The following is a 21,056-nucleotide window of genomic DNA, read 5'->3' as shown; positions in this document are numbered from 1 at the left end:
AGCGAGCTCAAACGGTAGCGGCCTCAGATAGAGGTGGAAATCGTCAAGGCTGAGCTCTGACGTCACATTTCTGTACAACCTGGAAAAAAGAAAATAAAAGATATCACAGTATAGGCTTTTACAAAGTAAATGACATGGGATAATATTGCCAATAAGGATTTTAAGTCAGAACAGACTCTTTGTTACTTGAAACAGAATGAAAATTAACATTTTTTGTAACTGTGCTGTATGAAATAAAAAGATGCATTTATGTTGTACAAGTTGACACTGTAAAGAAACGGTTGCGTCTCCAGAATCTCAACTTTTTATGGACTAAAACATAGCATGTTCTAGTGATGTGATGTTGTGTTTCTTGATTGAATCTGTCCCGTCCCGTTGTGTTTTTATTAACTCTGCCAGATGAGCAGTCTCTGAGGCCGATTCCTGCAGACGATGGCGGACGGTGACGAGCTCCAGCAGCTTAGAGAACGTTTCCACTGCGTACAACTGTCTCTCTTGTCCCTGCTTCGTGCCCCTCTCCTCTGCAGATTTTATCAATGACAGGCCCACGTTCTGGACCAGAACTGGGTCGTCGAAAAACACGTCTGAGAACAGCTGAGGAAAACCTTTAACTTAGTGAAGTTGTTTCACCACTTTTGTGTGATGTAAATTGAACAGACTCACAAGAAAGAAGAAAACATACATCTTTTTGTGTCTGAGAGCTGTAGGAGGCTCCTGGTGAAGCCAGCCTGTTCCAGCTCTGCAGGGCCTGCTGCAGTAGCTTCTGTTGCAGGAAGAGTCTGTCAGTGCTGCTCGTGGCTTGGTGCAGCTGGCAGAGCTCAGCATGAGCCTGAACAAGCCCGTGATAGATTGCAGAAGCCAGACAGAGAGAAGGGTGAACCTCAAGGAGGAATACGTTCATGAGCGCTGGGCTATCAACAGAGCAAACACAAAGACGGTAAGAAGAGGTTGTTAAGATCACAAATTAATGAAAGCGTGCAGGACAAAATGGGCACAGCAGTCGCGTGTGCTCACCTGCTGCTTCCAAGTGAGATCAAATGTTGAGGAACGTAGTTTGGTGGAAGGCCATATTCAGGAAAGCAGCTTTTCTTATCGTCTCTCCAGATACGCTCAAGATACAGTCGCTGTCGTTTTATCTGGGGAGAAGAACAGCACTGTCTGTCACTGTATGCAAACCTATTATCATCCCGCATCATCTGTCAGACTCATGTCTAATTCAAAGAATCATACATTTATATTTATATTTGCATTCTGCGTGTTCACATGTGAGTCCAAACCTTTGCTGCTTTGTGTTTTCACCTGATTGTCCAGAACATCTCGAATGAGCTGCTGGTGGCTCTGCAGGCAGCCAATATCTGCCCTGTAAGTCTGAACAAAGTAGTCCTGCTTCGTGTCCAGCTGTGGCCTCATGTGCATGATGTCAGTGATAACGCGGGCCAGAGCAAATCTCTCCTCAGTCCCTGTCGCATGCTGGTAGGCCTCATAGTAACAGTTTAAGAGCTGGGAAAGGTTTATCACATAAAGATTGAATGGTTTCAGAGTTGATAATTTGAAAATCAATAAAAATCAGTGGACTACCTGCACTTTGCTCTCCAAAAACTCTGTCTCGCATTTCCACAAGTGGAGAAGCACAGCAACGTGGTCCACATTTCCTGCCCGCACAGCCTCCGTTTGTTTGATCCCGTGTCTGTGAATGAAGTGTGAACCAACAAGGAGAAGCTCATTCTTCAGCTCATCAAGGTCCTTCAGAGCAACGTCGTATACGATGTAAAACCCTCTGTGGTCCTGAACGTGGATGAAATGATCCTCAAAGCTGTAGAAATCATGAAGATTCTCCACCTCTGGAAACTCCATGAACTCCGAGCAATGGATCTGGAAAATAAAGAAATCATGAGAATGCCACAATCTGCTCCTTTTACAACAAGACAGAGCATTTAGTTCACATTTAGTTCTGTGTGTGCTTCTATGTTGTGATGGTTCATACCGAATATTTCAAATTTCACAATGAATGCTTAAATCAGTGTGAGTAGTTAAACTAATAAATTAACAGATCCAGCAGAAATCAAGTAAATATTTCTTCATCCAAATCAGAACTAATCCTTTGATCCAGGAAATGATTTTCCCTTAAATAAATCATCAGAAAGTGACAACAAATTCTGCTAATTTAAAAACCGAAAAGAAACAGCAATCGTCACCAAAATGCTGTTTTTTTTTTTCAATATTGGAACTAAATATTGTAAAAATGCATTTAACAGTACTCTGATAATAGACAAAGCAGGAAATGACTCTTGAGCTTTAAGAAGTAGCGTCTAAAAATAGAAACACCCCTCTCCAGTTTACCAAATTTTTATTCTAATTTCATCATGAATACCAGGGCTGAGCACCAAAATGCTCAGACATTGTTTTACCTTGTAGTCAACAGGAGTGTTGTGGATGTATTGGAGCGAGCTGAGACCTCCTGTCTCCCCTGTTCCTCCTCTGGCTGCGTTCATCCAACCTGTCTCCTCCTCTGTGCTGCAGAGCTGCTGCTCCTCCAGCTTCAGACCTGCCAGGTCAAAAGTCAAAGTCCTCTCCACAGAGCGCAGGTAGTTCAGCATCCCAAGACAGACGCGCTACAGAGAGGAAATAGAAGACAGGCCACTTCTAAGCATCTCAAAGAGTGCTAAAATAAAGAAAGTACACCCTAATTCAGTTCAAAGGTTTCACACATAATCTAGTCCTTGCCAGGTCTTAAAATGAAGAAAATGGAGCCTCAGAGTCATTCAGTGAACAAAAATTAAGCCGAAACAGGGTGTGAAAAACTAACTGCATCTTTTCCAGTAATCAAATGTATTTTAAGAATATTCATCATCAAGTGAGAGCACTTCTATAAAAGCAAAAGGTGTTGTCAGTTTGCTGGTTCAAAGCATTCAGGTGTGTGTTAACACAATGCCCAGGAGGAAAGACATCAGAAGTGACCTGAGAAATGAAAGTGGCTACCTTGATTTTCACATGGCTCTGTACTGTGTGATAGGACATTACTAATCTGGTGTATTTTGTAGTAAGCAGCATCCACGACAGCACTCATCTATCCTCCTTTAGACATGGAAAAACTAATGCTTTGTGGCTCACCTGGAGCTCTCTGAGTTTCAGATGCCTCAGGTAGATCAGGGACAGGTGTGCTCCTCTGGTTACAACTGGATCAGAGGTGCCCTCGTCTAAACTGTCGTCCAGACCCAGGACCCGCAGGCTGTCCTCCACAGAGTGGCTGGTTTTTGGGTTTGTTTTTTTTAACAGAGGAAGCAGATGGCTGCAATGTTATCAGTTTTGTTGTTTATCATCAACATACTCAAAAAGCTGGCTTTACACAACAAAAATTGCTCCTTTATATTTTTTATTTGCACAGATCTGATATATGATACACACCTTTGTTATTAACACCCTGTCAAATGCTTATTAAAAGTTCTGAGAGACAGAAACCATGGAAACAACATGACTAAAGTTAAATATAGAAAATATGAAACTGAGAAATGTTGTATTTGAACTCATAAAAACACAAACTGTAATCCTCTTTGCATAGGTAACACACACCTTTCAATTGTCCAGCTTGAGTTCTGACACTTGAAATTCTCTCTGTCGTCATCTCGTCTTCCTTTGGATGTTGATGAGGTTACCTTCCAAGAAAAACAGCCATTCTTTTATTTCACTGCGGTAAAGAGGAAGGTTAGGAAGTATATTTCCGTCTCTCTATGATACGTACAGCTACGCTGGCAGTGGTGTAAAGTCTGGTCCACATCTCACAGATGTTTTTTGGGTTTGTCGCGCTGCTGCGTGAAGCATGCTCTTTCAGACCTGCTGCCACGTGCAGTAAATCAGGGACCTGCTCAGAAACGCGGTAAGTAGAATATAACGGCCAATACATTACCTACATGATGTCAACTGGAGCCAGTTCAAATACGCAATAAGTAATGGATGTGGTAATGCTTTGCCACTGGCTGTGATGGTGTTAAAAGCACAGATTTTCCTTTTGTTTTCAGAAGGTGATTTATTTTCTTTCAGTACCGCAACCTATATTATCAACACTTGCATAGAACAAGTTAAAAGGTTTCCTTCGACTTCTTCCCTTTTGTTTTTTTTTGCTACATTTGTTAACATTTTGAAAATCTTTCCTGTTTTTCCTCTTTTAATATGCTTCTTTACGGTCTTTATTACACGTGATAGGAAAACAACTCAAAGTGAGAATAACACTTTATATATAACTATTTATATATCAGGAATACTTCAAGTTGATTGAAAAGTAACCATTAATGTACAAGTCAGATGATGATAACAAGGAGGCATGTCACTGATTCAGAGCCGAATCCTGGTTACCTGCAGAAACCTGCAGTGCTTCCTCAGCAGCCCATCCACGGACTGCTTCTCTTTTAGCTCAGTGAGGAGCTTCTGCTGCCACGGATCTCGTCTGGGCTTCACCTGCAGGACAGAATCAAAACTGTCCATTTCTATCGTCCTCATACTCTAAAAAAAAAAAAAAGACTAAAAAAAACAAACATGTAATCCTTAAATGGGTAAAACAATGATTTAAAACCATCACTTTGTGCTTGTGAGAGGGTGCTTTGAGAAGAAAGTGAAAAAAAATACCTTAATAGAGCATCAAAGTAGCTGAGACTACAGTGTAAACAACAAGGAGATTACAGTCTCTTATTTCTCTTGTTCATTTGCTCTAACCTGTATGAAAGGGACCCAGTTGGCGTCCTTCCTCAGAGCCGTGTGTGCACTCTTCCTCCCCCCCTGGCTCCCTCTGACATCAGTCCCGTCATACTGAGGAAAGGTTTTCATCTGCTCTTGTCGTCTAAAGATCTCTCTGAACTTCCTCCACACCTGCTCAGACAAAAGCAGAGAGTCAAGCTGAATGTCCCCCAGCTCTACTTTATGTTTGCGTCACTTGTCTTTTCTGCAGCAATACCATGCTGAATAACTCCATCTCATCTGCAGTGGTCCTGAGGCTCCCGGTGTCATATGGCAGCTGGAAGAAGGTGATCAAGGACTGCAGCTCAGGTAGAAACCCATCCAGGTGAAGCGTGTGCAGAGGAACGTTATCAGCAATTCCTGACATAGTCAAATAAATCCTGTGATAAACACATTGTTTTGTATAGACTCTTCAAGTAGCAAGTGTTCTAAAAGTGTTGAACCAAAAGAGAAAAATCCACACATTGCTGGGCCCAAACAAAGACTACACAGCACACATGTAAGGATGAAGAATTAAAAAAAGCTCAGACTTGAAAATTCAAGTTAGTTGTGTGTCTTGTCTAAAGTTGTGCCTGTGACTGATATGACAGTTTTCTAACCGCATCGTTGTTTGGAGAGAAGTACAATCTGTGATCTGAAGCGAATGGCTGAAAAGTATTGAGAAATCCTTCAGTTCAAACGTATTTATGAAAATGAAACACTGTTACATAAAATCCCGAGCACAGCATTGTGGCAGCTGACTTTTTCTTGATAGAATTTGATTATTTAGTCTTGAACCGTCCTGACTTTGGTGACCTTCCTAAACCTTTTCAGATGCATGCAGGAAATCATCTAAAAGATCTAAATACCAGATTTCCATCGAAGTCAGTTCAGTGGATGCTTTGAAATTCACTGGGGAAAAGACAGTTTATATTTAGATCCATTTAATAATTCTTCTTCTTGTCCATCTTTGTCTCTGCAGTTCCCAGTTTAGCACAATTAATAATTTTTGTTACAGTATCCAAATTCAAAAGTTTAGCATTCAGTAATGTGCAAAAGGCTCGAGCCACCCCTCATTTTGTATTGCCAGAACAATATATAGTATATAGTACAATTCTAAGGAATTAAGTCAATATTTGGTTTAACTGCCTTTATTCCTCAACACAGCCTGAACCCTCTTAGACAAGCTTCCTTGTAACTTCTTTAAGTAGTCTTTAGGAATATGTCTCCAAGCTTCTTGAAGGACATTCCAAAACTCTTCTTTGTATGTAGGCTGCCATTTGTTCTGTTCTCTGTCAAGATGATCCCCCACTGCTTCAATAATGTTGACATACAGGTTTTAGGGAGGATTCATCCCTCCATAAGACCTGTTTCCACTGATTTTCAGTCCAGTTCTTGGGTCATTTAGCACACCTCAGCTTTTTCTCCATGTTTCCCTTCCTTAAGAATGTCTCATTTAAAGCTACCTTTGCATGGAGACCATTTCTGATGAGGCCTCAGTGAACAGATGGTCTTTGATGGATTATTTTCTAGCAAAGACCTGGATTTTTTGTAGATGCATCTGAAGAAATGGGAGATTATTTCTTTGTGACAGTCTACTAGAAGCAAAGCACCAAAAGATGTGATTTAAAGTTGGCAAAGTTTAAAGTTTGCTAGGTTGCCTGTTGTAGGCGCAAAACTGGTTCTTCCCTTGAGTTAGGTGACTTTTTTATGTTTAAATAATTCATTGGTCAATGTTAAGAGGTTCGTAACAAGCTAAAAAATTTAAAATTAATCACAGTTTTGTGAAAATTGTCAAGTACAAGGACTGAACAGAAAATGAGAAAAAGCAGCCACAAAACTTCAAAACTTTAAAAGACCTTCAGCAAGCCCAGAAAGAAAGAAAAAAGACAACTCAAGACCACTTTAAATATTACAAGAAAGTCTGCCTGCTTGGAAGAAAATATTAAAGAAATTAAGGGGAACTCAAGACTTTTAGATTCTTACCGCCAAAATGTTGAGTCTCATTAATGACTTGTTGTGGTTCTTTATCTTTTCTCTCCCATGCTGGAATGTAGTGCAGCACCTGTTGAAGACATTTATTTCAAAACTAATATACAGTGAAACCCAAAATTATTCATACCTGCGCTAAGTAGGGCTTTTTTCAGGTTACTTTTATTTAATTCTTTTTAAATAGGTTTCAGCTGACCAGAAATGACTTATTATTATTATTAATTATTAAATGATTAAAGATATGAACTATTTCAATTTCTGCTTCTTACATTTTTACAGGTTAGTCAAGACGGACCCCATGGGGATCCTTTTATCATCCTCAGGTCCTACTTTACAATTCCGTAGGACAACATGCAATTTTAGACTTTCAAAGAAGACAATAATCTGAAATGTTGAGGCATACAGCCAAAGTTTGCAAGATACAGAAAACAATATTAACATTTTTTGGAAAAATCCAGACCTGAATCCCACGAGGACTAAAACCAAGTTTTAATACAAAAACTTTCCAACCAAAATCCCCGTGCAAACATGCAGAAAGCTTGTCAGCAAAAATGAGAAATGACTGATCGCTGCGATGGCCAACACCAGCCTTCGTGAGAAAAGTATGAATAAAAATATCAACTATGAAGAGAGAATTTAATTTAATAAAACAAAGACTTGTGTCAACATTGTTGTAATTTCTCTTGTCATTTCCAGGTTGAAGCATCATCCATCAATTTTCTATACCTGCTTAATCCAATTTAGGGTCGCGGGGGGCTGGAACCTATTCTGGGCTGTCATTGGGTGAGAGGCAGGGTACACCATGAATAGGTCGCCAGTCCATCACACAGTGCTTAAAGCATCATGACACATAAAAATCGCCAAATCCATAATATGGCATGTGTGGGAACACAGTTTAGATTTGCATTACAAATTTGATTCAATCTAGAGACGAACACCACAAAATTAAACACCAAAGACCTTTGATAACAGGAACAGTCATTAAAAACATTCCCACCCTGAGGAAGTTGTGAATGGTCTGAGCAGAGTGCAGATGGCAGACCAACCACTGCAGGTAAATGACCACATCATCCAGAGCGAGCAGGCTGGCAGGGTTTCCTCGACCCATCAGGGTCCTCTCTCTGCTTGCAGACAGTCTGCGGGCTCTCTGAACGGCGTCCTCGTACTCACGTGTCAAGTTCAACATCTGGTCCTGAGAGAATATAAGAAAACATATGATCCTGAGAGGACCAATCAACTGGAAAGTCATCTGGAGGTTCCAGCAGCAAAAAAAAGCTTTAAAAAGCTTTGTGTAATCCAGTTTTTTTTAGCATATTTTACAGATTTGCTGACTAAAGCTGTGAATTTGTTGCGTTTCTTCGGCTACCTTGATCACAACAGTTTATGTGAAATTTGTGGTTGTCGTGATATACTCTGCTGCACTGGTGGTAAATGTAGGACCCAGCAGATCTTTTTGCTTTTTCTACTTTTATGCATAGTTATGGTCACAGATTCGTATTAGACAGATCTTAATTTGCGAACATCATGTACCAATATCTTATTCACAATAAAACATGTAAACATATCACGTGCTGAACCATTTTAATGAAAAATATTAGCTCATCTTCAATTTAGCGGCAGAAACACGACTCAAAAGATTTGGAACGAGGGCAACAAAGGCTGGAAAAGTAAGAGGTATTAAAAGGAAACAGCTGGAGGAACATGTTGCAATTTATTAGGTTAACTGGCAACAGCTTGATAACATTATTGGGTATAAAAAGAGCACCTTACAGATGTAGAGTCTCAGAAATAAAGATGGACATAGCGTCAGCAGTTTCCAAAAAACTCTCATGGACGCACATCCTACAGACTATGGAGGAGAGGATCCATCTTGCTTGTTATAAGCACTCAGTTCAAAAATCTGCATCTCTGATGGTCTGGGGGTGCATTAGTGTCCATGGAACTGTCAATTTGCACATCTGGAAAGACACCATCAATGCTGAAAGGCATATACGGATTTTAGAACTTAGAACTTTTTAGAACTTTTAGAAGGTTTTAGCAACATATGCTCTCAGCCAGATCTTTTTCAGGAAAGGCCTTGAAAATTTCAGCAAAACGACACCAACCCACATAATGTGTCGATTACAAAAGCATGGCTTTGTAGTAGAAGAGTTCAGGGACTGGACTGGCCTGCCTGCTGTCCAGACCTCTCACAAACTGAAAGCATTTTGAGCATCATTAAAAGCAAAAGGGGCATTATTCCTGTCCTAGAGGTCCAGCGACTGGTCTCAGTTCTCAGACGTTTATGTTGTTAAAAGAAGAGGAGACGTTATGCAGTGGTAAACATGGACCTTTCCCAGCTTTTTTAGATGTGCTGCAAGATGAGCCAATATATTTCATAATATCAACATTTGATATGCTTTCGGTGTCCTGTTGTGGAAAAAATGTTGGTTTATGAGCTTTGCTGTTTGCTTTAGAATCGAGGCTGTGGTTAATTTGCCAAAAAAGGAAACAAAGCAAAAGTTTTAAAAAGTTACATCTCACTCTCAGCATTGTGATCATTTTCTACAATCATCAAGTTATTGTTATTGTATTCATTTAGCCATGAAAAAAATTGTGTGATAAATATAATAACATAATATGATGATATCTTTACAGACCTAAAGCTAATATCTCCTAATTTTTCTGCAATTTCTCTAATGAAAAAAATCATAAAAGCTGGATCAAGAGCACAGAAGGGAAACATCTTTTTGGGCTGTTTCAAACTTTGATTGAACTAAAAGCTCTTTAATTCGATTTTATTTCCATATTTGTAATTAAATTTGTACTGAAATTAAATATACTGAACTGACTCTACTGTGTTTCAATTAGATTATCAGAAAGGTGTCTAGTTTCAGTCTGTTTCCAAAGCTCTGATACTCTGCGATAACACAGCTGCCTGCATCATGCTTCAAACCTTCACAGAACTGAAGTGGGCTAAGATTAAGGGCTAAAATGAGCTGTCACAGAGAATCTTTTTTTTTTTTTTTTTCCCCTTTTAGCATTGGCATGGTAACCTTGTAATGAGGATACAGCTTTGCGATGATGCTGGAGTGGTGGCAAAATCTTCTCCATCTCAGCATGAGCAGATATTTGATCTGAGCCAAGTGACACGATCTGTCCACGAAGAACTACAAGGAAAGGAATACAAAACAAAAGTTGTATTCAATTTGATCATTGAAGTAAAGATTTTTTTCTTTTTGATAACACCATGACTCTTTCCTGCTTGATTGCATTTTGTTGACACACTTCTGACTATTAGTGGAGTCATGAGTTTTCACAGAGGGGATTTTTCTTTTCTTTTCACCACTCCATAAATCAGACTACACCACCAACAGCCTGGGAAAGACAAATATAAATCAAAGGGTAACAAAGTACGCTGAGTGGCGTTATGACTGTAACTAGAGTATGACTGCAACTCATTTCATGGTAAAGAAACTCCCGTAAATGTGCATTTTGGATGTTTCATTTGCACTAGTATGAAAGAACACGTGTCACGGAAGTTGAATATACAAGAATAAACAAGGTGTTTGTCCTCACCTGGTGCAGCAGAATAGGCAGACTATCAGGACTGTACTCCAAACTCAAGCAGCTCTCCAGCTCTCTCTGCATGGCATCAGCCTGAGACTGAAACGGCAGAGCTTCAGCCACCTGAAAACCAGGAGAAAACGGGAAGTCGGGTTTAAGCCAGAAAAAACAATCAAATATAAACATCATTGAACTCATTTTCAGACTCACCTGCAGCCCCCTTCTCAGTGCATGTTCCCTCTCCACACGAAAGAAGGAGATATCTTTGGGCGGTAGAACAGAGCTGAAACAAATCAATCAAAAAGCCTTTTACCCCAAATGGTATTTAGAACAAAACTGAACACCCTTTAAACATTTCATAAGAAAATCTTCTCCTTACTAATCAAAAGCTGCACCACTAAGTTCGTATCCACTGATTATTATTGAGAGGTATATTTGAACAGATGTTAAAATGAATAAACAACATGCAAAAATATATATATATAAAAATGCTGTTCACTGAAACATAAATGTAGCCAATATTGCAGTAATCGGTTATGCTTCTCTGATAGGATTCTATGGTTTGAACTAAACTTGCTCTTGCCTGGATCAGTGACATTCAGGTACAATGACAACACCATTCTGGGATCCATAGAATCTCGTGCTGCAAAACAATCTTTGAAAGTCTCTTGGGGTAAGTTGGGCACATCTAGGCCCTGAGATGTATGCCCTTTTCCTCCGAGTGAAATGGCTCCAGAACCACCTGCCTGTTGCTTAACAGCATGCTTCAAACCATTATCATTCTGATCAACTGAACTCAATCCCAGTCTTAATTCTCAGGAAGAGACTGAAACAGATTTGATTAATTGTTTTGTGGGCCCTGCAGAACAAACAAACAGCATGGAATTAAGAAAAAAAAAGTATCTAAGAAGAAGAAAATGTTTAATTTAATTTCAGCTCGCCACTGTTTTTTTTTTTCTAGTTCCAACAACATGTAGCTAGTTTAAAACCGTCCAGCGCATCATAAACAGAAGACAGACGCGGATTACGTCAGAGGCTTTTCCGCCACAGAGTTGATTCTCAAATCAAGTGCTCAATGAAGTATGGACAATAAAAGGTAAAAAAAGCTGAGGTGCCCAGTTCAGGAAAAGAAGGAAATAATAAGAAGAGAAAAGGACAAAAGATAAAGGTATGCACTATGCCGTCATGTTAGTGTCTCTCAGTATTATTGCTAATAATAGTTAGAAGTAGCAACATAAACTATGTTATGCTACTACTTTTATACATTAATTTAATTGTAAAGCCCTTACAAAGGCAGTGTGTAGCCAAAGACTATTGGCTTTACTTCATTAGCTCCACTATGAGCTACCTGTTTACGTTAAAACTTAAAAACTATAGAAATTTTCATTATAAATTATAAAAAGAGTGCCCCTTGCTCTCAGAATTGGTCTGACCCTTCCTGTAAGTGTAGCTGAGGCAGAAAGGGGTTTTTCAATGCTGAAGCTAATTAAAACTTACCTGTCATCGTAGGTCGTATCTACCTGTATTAGGTAGATACGAGCTATGATGACGTTTGCAGAATAAGCATAAGAATAATCTCTCGTGGATGTGATCTATGTGTCTTCAGAGTGCTGCTTGCCATGTGGCTTTTCACATATTTTCATGTAAATATTTTCTCTATTAATTTCTATTAAGAACAAAAAAATGCCAACTTTTGAAAGGCATATTGTGCTTTAAATTTCACATACCTAAAAAAACATATACGGGTAAAAAAAAAAAAAAAGACAATCCTTTGCAGATGTGTCAGTCTTCATCTGGATTTCTGGTCAACAAACCTGTAAAGGCTGAGCGGTCCTGCTCCGTGTGGAAAACCGTTTCCCTGAATTTCCACCAGAAGGGCGGCAAGTTGCTCCGACAGCTCTGCCTCCAGCTGCTTCACTTTAATGGAGGAGGAAGCTTTGTACATGTCAAACATGGCAAAACCTCCTTTTCTTGTAAACATTAAGAGAGACTAGAGAACATCACCTTCAGTACTAAATCTCTGCCTCTGTGCTGGTTTGTTGTAATGTTGCCATGGAGATGCTTGCAGTTGGGCCTCCTATCTCAATTCCCGCTCTTCATATTTACCATTTCTGTGTTTGAGCTGTAGAGGGCTCTAATGTTACACTGGACTCATTCTTTAGTTGGGATGTGGTTGGCGCTGCCATGTCTATTCAAACTCACTCCAGAGTAAACAATCGTTTGTAACATGGCGTGTAAAAAATATGAAAGCAGAACCTGTGCATCAGCTGTTGTGAATCACCTACCTCTGCAGCTCCAATGTTCAATAACCTTTCATCTCAGCAGGCTCCTTCTTCTTGGATACAGTATGTGATTGGTTCCTCGCTCGTGATGCCAGCATCCAATGGCAAATCATGTTCACAGTGCTCTGCAGAGTAAAGTCTACAGCTGGGCAATTTCTCTTGGGATAGAAACAGAAAAAAAAAACTGTACACCAGTCCAGATTTTCAGTAGTTTGTAAGCTTTATTTACATGCACCATCTCAGATAAAACCAAGAGAGAAATTGGAATTACAACTGGCAATCTCTTATTTCCCCCCTCCCTTTTTTAAACTTTCTTTTTTTTTGTAGGAGCAAGAGGAACGACTAAAACGTAGATATTGGCAGTGAGATTTTCACAGAATTCATGTGGAAATACAATTTAAGTCACCAACAGGATGCAAAAGAAATTCTATTTGGAAGCGAGGTCGAACAGGGTTTACTTTTGTTAAATCGAGAGTTAAGCCAATGGGACCCAGGATTTAGGCGGCCACTAGCTTCAAACGAGCTGTAAACTTTAGATTTTGATCAACAGCCAATTGAGGAGAAAAATGCAGACAATCAAAGAATAAAAAAAAAAGAAGCTGTAACTCCCAGAAGTGGAGAGGCTGCCGGACAAAGTGAAACAAATTAATAAAATACAGGGATTTTTTAAATGGTTCCATTTACGGAGGGGTGATGTTTGCTTCCAGTTATCAAAAAAAAAAAAGAAAAGTAAACTTAAAATCATTCATCCTGCTGTTCCTACAAAAACTGTGCTGATATAGTTTATTTTTTGCACTTATAACACTGATTCCTAATAGCTACACACTGTTTATTCTCTTGTATCCACTTATTTAAATGCTGAAAAAATTTGGCAAGATTTAAAATGTTTTTTTTTCTCCTCCTTTAATGGCTCTGAAGTACGACGCACCCACCTCTCACAGGGCTGAAAACCCACATTTCACCCAGCACCTGCTATAGTGCTGATAACACGGGAGAGGCTGCCGACGCCGCTCCATCTGCAGCCACTCCCTGCTATCGCCATATTTATAGCACCAAGAACGCCTTCAGATTAACACCAGCGTGTTGCAATCGAGTGCTGGTGTGTGGTCGTTTTTAATCCAAGCAGTTGTAAGCCACTGCTAACGTGAATGGTGCCAAGTAGAGCCAAGTCACGTCCTTACTTCTGTCCTAAAGTTTGTATGCAGAGCAGAACTCCAAACAGAGCTGTAATTGGAAGATGAGGATGGAAAACGGTGAATAGGGATCCGCAGTGTGTGTGTGTGTGTGTCAGTTCTTCACAAGGACCAGAATTCACAGTAATGTCACTAAAATGACAGGGTAGCTTGCTTCAAAATGAAGAAAATAAACAAAAAAAAAAAACCCTGTTACATACAAAACCCACATGGTGTAGATCGGTTCACATCTTGATAACGTTAACCTCGACATATTTTGGTGCGACTCGCTGCATCGGCGGGGAAATGAACAGCTCTTTGAAGATCTTTCCATCCACTTAGGCTACGTCTCTCAAAGAAAAACCAAAAAAACTAACTAAAAACTAAGCTCATCAAGTATCCTCCACTTGAATGTAATAATGGAACATTCTCTGTAGCTTTTTCTGTAAACAGGCCGTCAGCCTTTTGTCGGCCGACGGCTGGTTTGGCAAAAAATGTAGGTTTAGGTTGGAAAGGGGAGAGGAAGCAGGCGGAGAACATAATTTATCTTCAGTTTCATGTATCACTTTGTGAAATGGGTGATTCCCTGAGACTAACATGAGTTGATGCGCTCCTTTGAGTCAGAAATGTAGTTCCCAACGTCCAGGCGTCAACCTTTTCAAAGATTTCTTTTTTCTTCACTGTGAAGACACCATTCTGTGTCTGAGACACTGAAAATACAGTACCGAACTTAATGCCTCACATTAAAAATAATGGAAGAAAACACTACATAAATACGCTTTTACACACGTTTTTCCCCCTCTAATTGTACAATGCGGGACACAAACCCAAATTTACATTTTTCCCCACTTTTTTTTTTGTTTACTCGGGTGGAAGTTCTTCTCAGCTTGGCACCCAGCTCTGAGAGGGTGTCTGCTTCGAGCTGGAGAAGCTTCCTGAATTCCTGTTGGCATTCTGAGTGGGGGAGAGGCGAGCGTCGAAGCTCAGGTCCAGGCAATCTGCGTCCATCAGTTCATTGCAGATGATGGAGTCCATGTCGCACTCCAGAGCGCCATTGAACACGTCCAGGTCCAGGTCGGCAGAAAAGCGGTCCTGGCCGGACAAACCAGCGCTGAGCTGCATAGCGGCGTTTTTAGCGGGAGACTTCAGGTGCGGCTGCTTGGCATCGGGGTGGCCGACGTCGCTGTTGGAGGTTGACAAGCCAGCTTGCCAACCAGGCACTGAAGAGCTTTGGGCCTGGCCTGCGCTGGTGGGGTTCACCAGCGGGTGGTCTTTGCCGAGCAGCATGGCATTTCGGCGCGAGTTCTGTAAAGCGATGGCGGTGCTGGCCTGTGACATCAGAGGGTCGGACTGGGTGAGCATAACGTTGTTGTGGCTGTGGGAGTCCAGGCTCAGTAGATCCTGCAGGGTCTGATGCTCACTGAAGTGTGAGATGCAGGTGAAGGTGGTCTGTTTGTTCTCCTGGATGGTCTGCATGGGCGACTGCCGCAGGCTTGTGATGGACGGAGGGCTGAAAAGGGGATTTGGCCCATAGCTGCCAGAAGGACTACCCAGACTGCTCCCTGAGCAGGTGAAGGTAAACACTGAGCTCCCCTGACTATTGGCTCCGGTGTCTTCCTCTCCAGGAGGAGGCTGCTGGGATGCCGTCAGGCTGATATTGTCTAAAAGATCATCCATCAGGTTGTCCGACAGCCTGTCGTTCAGGTTCATGGTACCTGCCAGGTCGGAGAGTCCTGTGGGTCCTGTGGACGGGGACATGCTGCTGGGGCTGGAGTACAGCATCGGGGAGAGGGGAGAGTCATCATCAGGCACCTCATCCAGCTCAAGATTGGCCAGGATTGGAGACAGACGACCGCTGAGAGTGCTGGCATTAGAGTTGGTCCGGGAGCGGAAGTCTGTCCAGGCATCCAGCTCATCGCTGCTGCGGGAGGTGGGACTCCCCGTCCATTTGGAGAGGCTCGATGAGCTCTCAGAGCTGCCGTCCTGAGCGGCCTGCAGTGAGGCTTTCTTCTTGGTGGCGCGTCCTCGGGCCCCTTTAATGTACTTACTGTTATCCATTGAAACAGCCCGTCGTCGGGGAGCTTTGCCTCCTTTCCCGCCTTCAGGGTTCACCATCCACCAAGAGCTTTTCCCAGTTCCTTCATTCTGGACCTTCACAAAACGACTATGGAGGGAAAGGTTGTGTCGGATGGAATTCTGAAAAGAACAGAAAAAGGACAGAATACAAATGAATGTTCATGTCCAACCCAAATATGTGTCAGAACATGATTTTCCTACGTTTTCAGCAAAGTAGCAAAAAAATTAAATAAATTCAGTTAAGAAACATAATAACAGAAACTAATCAACCTGATACAAATATGACAAAAATGGGAATTACAATAGCCAAAACTGGATGAAATAAAAGCATGGACAATCATTACCATTTCCTCATATATCATTTATGTTTCCTAATTACATAAATCGCCAAGTATAATACATTTCTCATTTGTTTAGTTGATTACTCTTCGTTTACTTTTGGGATTTATATGAAAATAGGACGTTTTATTCAGACCTACGAAAAGCCCACATACAGAAAATGCTGCAAACATATTAGCCTTGAGGGAAAATTCTCAGCCTGTGAAACCTATTTGGAACCTTTTCTTTTGTTTTCAATAAGCTGGTGGGGTTTGAAGACCACTTTTCTGGGGGGGGGGGGGGGGGGTTTCTGGTTTTTTTCTACATAAAGCCTCAGACAGATGTGACTACACACCAGGCAAGGTGCGTAAAATGAAAACAAGCTGCTCACCGACTCATGATGCATACACAGTGCCACATTTTTGGGATTCGAATCCCTAAAACAAACTAAAATCGGTATCTGCACAACCCATTTTGACCATTCTTTTTTAATCCGTCTTGTAAAATGTCCAACTTTGACGACCTTACTTGGAAATCAGACCCATCTCACAGTCTTACTGCTCAGGTTTCTTATCTTTTTGTTAATTTGTTTAAGCATTATTGGCACATTCCAACATCTCATATCATGTTTGTACATCAACATTAATATTAAAGTCAAAATAAATGCAACGATAAAGACCCAAACTGTACAAAACGTGCATTTTCTTTACAGACATTACTCTGTGGAGATAATGAGCTCGTCAGAAATGGCATCTGTCTCTTCAAAGCTATAAATTAGAACTCAATGATTTAAAGGATGTAAAAGGCAATACAACACATCCAGCGGTTTTTTGTTAGCCAAGCCCTTGAAGACTTCTTTGCACTTCACACTGTGACCCATTTCTGGCTGCTCAGAAAAGGTCTGCAGGACTTCCCTGGAGATGTTCCCAAGCATGTGCAAAATGAAACAGCTGGAACCTGCAAACCCAGCCCACACTTCACCAACAGAAAGTAGAAACTCCACGGTTATCCGCCGTGAACATCGACAGCTGCTGCTGTTCATTCAGAATTAACAAAACGGTCACCAAGTTGGTGTCAAAAGATCACTTTTTCCCACAGCTTTTAAAGTGTTGACTACAAACAAAATGTTCAGCTTCAGTTTTAATCTGCAAGAACGCCAGGAACCAGCAACCATGACCCTGCTGCAGAGAGATACAGCGCCAGTGTGGAGCGGCTTGGTTTTTACTGTAGGCGTCTGACAACACGTAACCATTTAGGTTTTTCTCAAGGACAAGTCTCATCTTTGAAATCTCATGGCAGGTGAGATGTTGCCGGATAAAAACAGCGACAAAGGGATAAAAAGTTTAAAAAGAGCCGTCTGGGGAAGAGCTGAAGGTTGGAGTACAACAGAGGATGCTTACAGTTACCTAAAAGATTCATTAGGAAGCGTTTGCTCCTGTTCATGCAAAATCTCCAAACTGGGGCAACAAAGCGATGCACCCCACATTTCTGAAGGCCTCACAGACTAACTGTGGGGCAAAACCTCCGTTAGACTCAAAGGCTGAAACTCTGAGCTGGGAATAACGTTGCAACCAAACTGGCCGTCTTTCCTTCAGCTGCAAAATTGGAAAACCAGTAGAGTTTGCTCCTCCATAAATTCAGCAGTTCTTCAGTTCATCAACTGGGACGATATCTTATGTCACACTCGTCAGAAAAGCAAAGCCAAACACCGCGACATGCTGTTCATCCCGTGAGCTACAAGCAGAAAACACACTTAAAACACCTGCCATGTTCAATCTAACGCAATCCAACACGGCAGCGCAGCCATGAATAAACAAACCTTGGTGACGAGTTTTGGCTCAGTTGGCCGTGACTCAACTCTGTGGTCATTCATGAGGCTGTAAATCGTGGTGCTGCTGTATCGGATTGTATCATATTACAGCACAGATGTACAACCTCAAAAAATGACCAAAGCACTAAATCAAGTTCTCTGACGCAATGAAAATGGAAATTTTTGAAAGTTAATATCAGCGTTAAGTTTTAATACATCATACACATTCACATGTACCTCCTTTTGTTTCATTTGCTTTGTGTCTACAGTCTGTAAAGACTGAGGCTCAGAAAACCAACATATTTAGCAGCTAAAACGACCACCCCAGCCTCTAAAATAAAGATATGGTGGATGTGAATGCATGGAGCCGCACAGCTATGTGCAGTATGAGCCAAACTTTGAAAAGATGAATAACAAAGAGCAAACTCCTGCACTTCCCATCTCCCCCGCAGCCACAGCAGCCCTGCAGCACCCTTTGAGCAAAGCCTCGTTCTGAGCGGGGACTGGAGCACTGCCAGTTCAGCCAGGGCCAGATCCAAAGAGAAGCACCGAGCTTCTCTCACACTGCTACACATTGACCTACATAATTTATGGTCAGCTGATTGATTCATGTGCCGGGGCCACATGAAACGCCGGCACGGCACACAGTGGGGCCGAGCCGCTGCTTGTCCAAAGAGGTCGAATATTTAGACTAAACTCAGCCTCATCTTGGAGGCACAGACAAAGCTCGTCATTGAATCTGGTTTTATTCCAGCTCGCTAAAGGGTACGTTTTACGTGCCAGCTCTGAATTTACAACCCCTAAGTCCCATTCTGCAGATGCCGAGGACACTTTGGTGCCTCATGCAGATGACTGCCCTGAGGCTGATCCCTGCGTGTCACGCAGCCACAATGCTTCTCCTAAGACGTGCTGATGTCAGCACAACTGAAACCCTAACATTAACCCTTTCCTCCCCCAGCCAGCATCGCTGTGCAGTCGCAGAACACGTGTGCCCACAAATAAACATCCAAACATGAATGAAAACTGACCGCCACTCATCAGAATTACTAACTAACCAGCTGATTCTGTGCAGATTAATCAGTGATTGGCATCAATTTGGTTCACAAGCCACAGCTTGTAGCTCGCAACATCTCGTACTATGATTCTTCTGACGGGCCCGTCGCAACATCATGAGGCGACATGAAGAGCTCAACCTTAACGCCCGCACTGTAATTTTAGTCAGCAAGCATCTCCCTGGAAACTGGCCGCCACAGTTGTGCAGGATTACAAACCTATTTCCCTGCTCTCCATCTAAATCCTACTAAGCTCAAAGCTTTCATCAGACTTGATTCCATGACAGATGAATTGGTTTAGTCCAAGCCAAACTAATCCTGAAAAATCAAACAGAAGCAGGGCCCTGGTGAAGCCGTTGTGCTGCAGCTCGAGCAGTATGTACGAAAGTGAAATTCAATTTGCATCGCCCGTTTTGACTCATGGCTTTCAAACCTGCTTACTCTGAATTTTCTTCCCTCGGATGCAGTGGTGTGTAAACTAAGACCCACGGATACAACTGTATGTGTATTTTGACATCAGTCTTGGATATATATGCCTGTCAGGCAGCCACACACACAACTCCCTGCTGAGCTGTGCTTTCTCCAAAGTCAGTCTGATAATAGATCTAAAAGCAGATGCAATCATCCCCTAAATACAGCTTGTGCTTGGACCCAACTCTTTCCCTACATTGACAATTGCCATGTGTGCATTGTGTGTCATTGACCACAGTGTGGTCTTTGTTATGATGACAGCACCATCATGTGCTCACCTTCCAGCCAGCAGAGCTATTGCTGTCGCCTTTGTCCTTGAAATATGGCACAGACCTCACCATCCAGTCATAGATTTGGGACAAGGTCAGCCTTTTCTCGGGGGAACTCTCGATAGCTTGGGTAATGAGGTCTGCATAGGAGTAGTTGCCCCAGGCGTTCCTGCGGGCGGATGACTTCCTCAGCTGCTGGGAGGCAGAGCCGCACACAGCCGCGCCGGGAGTCTGCGCTGAGGAAGGGGAGCCGTCGGCGGCCTCCTCCTTGCAGGGGCCGCGGTGGACCTCCACAGGCTGGGAGATGGAGCTGCTGCAGCTCGGCTCTTCAGCTGTGCCACCGCTGGCTCTCTGTGCAGCGGCGCTCTCCTCGTTCCCACCCTCATCATCATCTTCTTCGGGGATTACGTCAGTGTCGTTTGCCCCGGGCTTACCCGCACCAGACTCCGGACGGGGCAGGGGCCAAGTGCAGGACCGCCGCCGCTTCTGGGGCTCGAAATCCGGATCGATCTCAACGTTCAAGGGAGGTTCGCTGCAGTTACGCGGTGCCTCGGCCATATTAATCGCAATATCTCGGTAGCTGCACAGAGGGTTACAAAATCATTCTGGTCGCATTCCATCAATGTTGAGTGTGCAGGCTTCAGGGAGTTTGTATTTACTATGCACGATATGCAAATATCCTGCCTGCAGCCCCGTCCCAGCACGTGTCGCTCGGTCCGTTTATCTGTCCTCCTGCAAGGCGTCTATGCGCCGATCGAGCTGACCAGCATTAACAAAACATTGCCTTTTGTCGTGCACAGCCCACACCCTGGCCAACATGCACCGCAATTCTTTTTTTTTTTTTTTTTTTTTTTTTGCTAAATGTGGAGAGAAAGAGCAGGAGTCGGCGGAGTCTTGAAGGAATCCAAACGACGTTCCCTCGCACGCGCCCCCGTCCTGCGCCGCGGTCCCGACTTGACAAAAGAAATTACAAACAGTCCATCTAATGCCACCACATCACAGCTTCATCACTCCATACACAGCTGCCATCTTGACCATTCCCGCCTCCCCCCCACCACAACCCTCCCAAGTTCTCAATCACCCGCAAAAATAGCTGCCAGCCGCCCGAGCAGTGCGCTGCTCCCCAGATACCATCAAGGCGGAGAGGAGGTTCCTCAAGGCCCTGTAGCTTCGGGAAACAGGGCTGAGGGGGAGACGCGGTGAGGCTCAAACCCGCCCTATGAAGAGCTGAAAAATACTGATGCATTCTGGCTGTACATCTCTGGCATCTTGCGGAAGTCAGCACGGTGTCCTCCGTGTGGTCACCAGCCTGCAAAGACACTTCATTCAATCTGCTGCTGCGGTTGGCGCAAACGCTCCGA

The 21,056-nt window shown here is 42.5% G+C and overlaps 3 protein-coding genes across 3 annotated transcripts; all 3 read right to left on the bottom strand.

Annotated features, from left to right (window-relative positions):
* Nucleotides 1-273: 273 nt before the first annotated feature.
* LOC140270342 (uncharacterized) lies at nucleotides 274-3,243 on the bottom strand. Its single transcript, XM_072365478.1, has 7 exons — nucleotides 3,112-3,243; nucleotides 2,409-2,612; nucleotides 1,579-1,872; nucleotides 1,300-1,500; nucleotides 1,015-1,136; nucleotides 683-911; nucleotides 274-594 (listed from the first exon to the last, which is right to left on the bottom strand). The coding sequence occupies exons 2-7, from the start codon at nucleotides 2,595-2,597 to the stop codon at nucleotides 313-315; spliced, it is 1,317 nt and encodes a 438-aa protein (XP_072221579.1). The 5' UTR covers nucleotides 2,598-2,612; nucleotides 3,112-3,243; the 3' UTR covers nucleotides 274-312.
* On the bottom strand, nucleotides 3,064-12,199 carry LOC140270726 (putative uncharacterized protein C6orf183). Its single transcript, XM_072365921.1, has 12 exons — nucleotides 12,060-12,199; nucleotides 10,456-10,528; nucleotides 10,258-10,368; nucleotides 9,735-9,848; nucleotides 7,697-7,891; nucleotides 6,694-6,772; nucleotides 4,946-5,088; nucleotides 4,708-4,860; nucleotides 4,351-4,452; nucleotides 3,740-3,859; nucleotides 3,571-3,653; nucleotides 3,064-3,247 (listed from the first exon to the last, which is right to left on the bottom strand). The coding sequence occupies exons 1-12, from the start codon at nucleotides 12,197-12,199 to the stop codon at nucleotides 3,064-3,066; spliced, it is 1,497 nt and encodes a 498-aa protein (XP_072222022.1).
* A 525-nt stretch (nucleotides 12,200-12,724) lies between these two features.
* Nucleotides 12,725-21,056, bottom strand: foxo3a (forkhead box O3A). The gene is made up of 2 exons (XM_072365693.1): nucleotides 19,705-21,056; nucleotides 12,725-15,895 (listed from the first exon to the last, which is right to left on the bottom strand). Exons 1-2 carry the CDS (start codon nucleotides 20,251-20,253, stop codon nucleotides 14,582-14,584), a joined length of 1,863 nt encoding a protein of 620 aa, XP_072221794.1. The 5' UTR covers nucleotides 20,254-21,056; the 3' UTR covers nucleotides 12,725-14,581.

The sequence above is a fragment of the Leuresthes tenuis genome, unplaced genomic scaffold, assembly GCF_036924035.1.
Source record: "Leuresthes tenuis unplaced genomic scaffold, fLeuTen1.0.hap1 SCAF_15, whole genome shotgun sequence".
In the NCBI taxonomy this organism is placed as follows: domain Eukaryota; kingdom Metazoa; phylum Chordata; class Actinopteri; order Atheriniformes; family Atherinopsidae; genus Leuresthes; species Leuresthes tenuis.
Note: the sequence above shows the minus strand (reverse complement) of the source record. Positions and strands in the feature narration are given on the sequence as shown.

Bases quoted from the DNA above. Each gene is read 5' to 3' on its own strand.
- LOC140270342 (XM_072365478.1), bottom strand. From the start codon at position 2,597: ATGCTGAACTACCTGCGCTCTGTGGAGAGGACTTTGACTTTTGACCTG. The intron at 1,873-2,408 runs GTAAAACAATGT...TTTATTTTCCAG, and splicing joins ACACTCCTGTTGACTACAAG to ATCCATTGCTCGGAGTTCAT. The intron at 1,137-1,299 runs GTGAAAACACAA...TCTTCTCCCCAG, and splicing joins GAGATGTTCTGGACAATCAG to ATAAAACGACAGCGACTGTA.
- LOC140270726 (XM_072365921.1), bottom strand. From the start codon at position 12,199: ATGTTTGACATGTACAAAGCTTCCTCCTCCATTAAAGTGAAGCAGCTG. The intron at 10,529-12,059 runs GTTTGTTGACCA...GATTTGTTTCAG, and splicing joins GGACCGCTCAGCCTTTACAG to CTCTGTTCTACCGCCCAAAG. The intron at 4,861-4,945 runs GTATTGCTGCAG...TTGTCTGAGCAG, and splicing joins AGATGGAGTTATTCAGCATG to GTGTGGAGGAAGTTCAGAGA.
- foxo3a (XM_072365693.1), bottom strand. From the start codon at position 20,253: ATGGCCGAGGCACCGCGTAACTGCAGCGAACCTCCCTTGAACGTTGAG. The intron at 15,896-19,704 runs GTGAGCACATGA...TGTTCTTTTCAG, and splicing joins ATAGCTCTGCTGGCTGGAAG to AATTCCATCCGACACAACCT.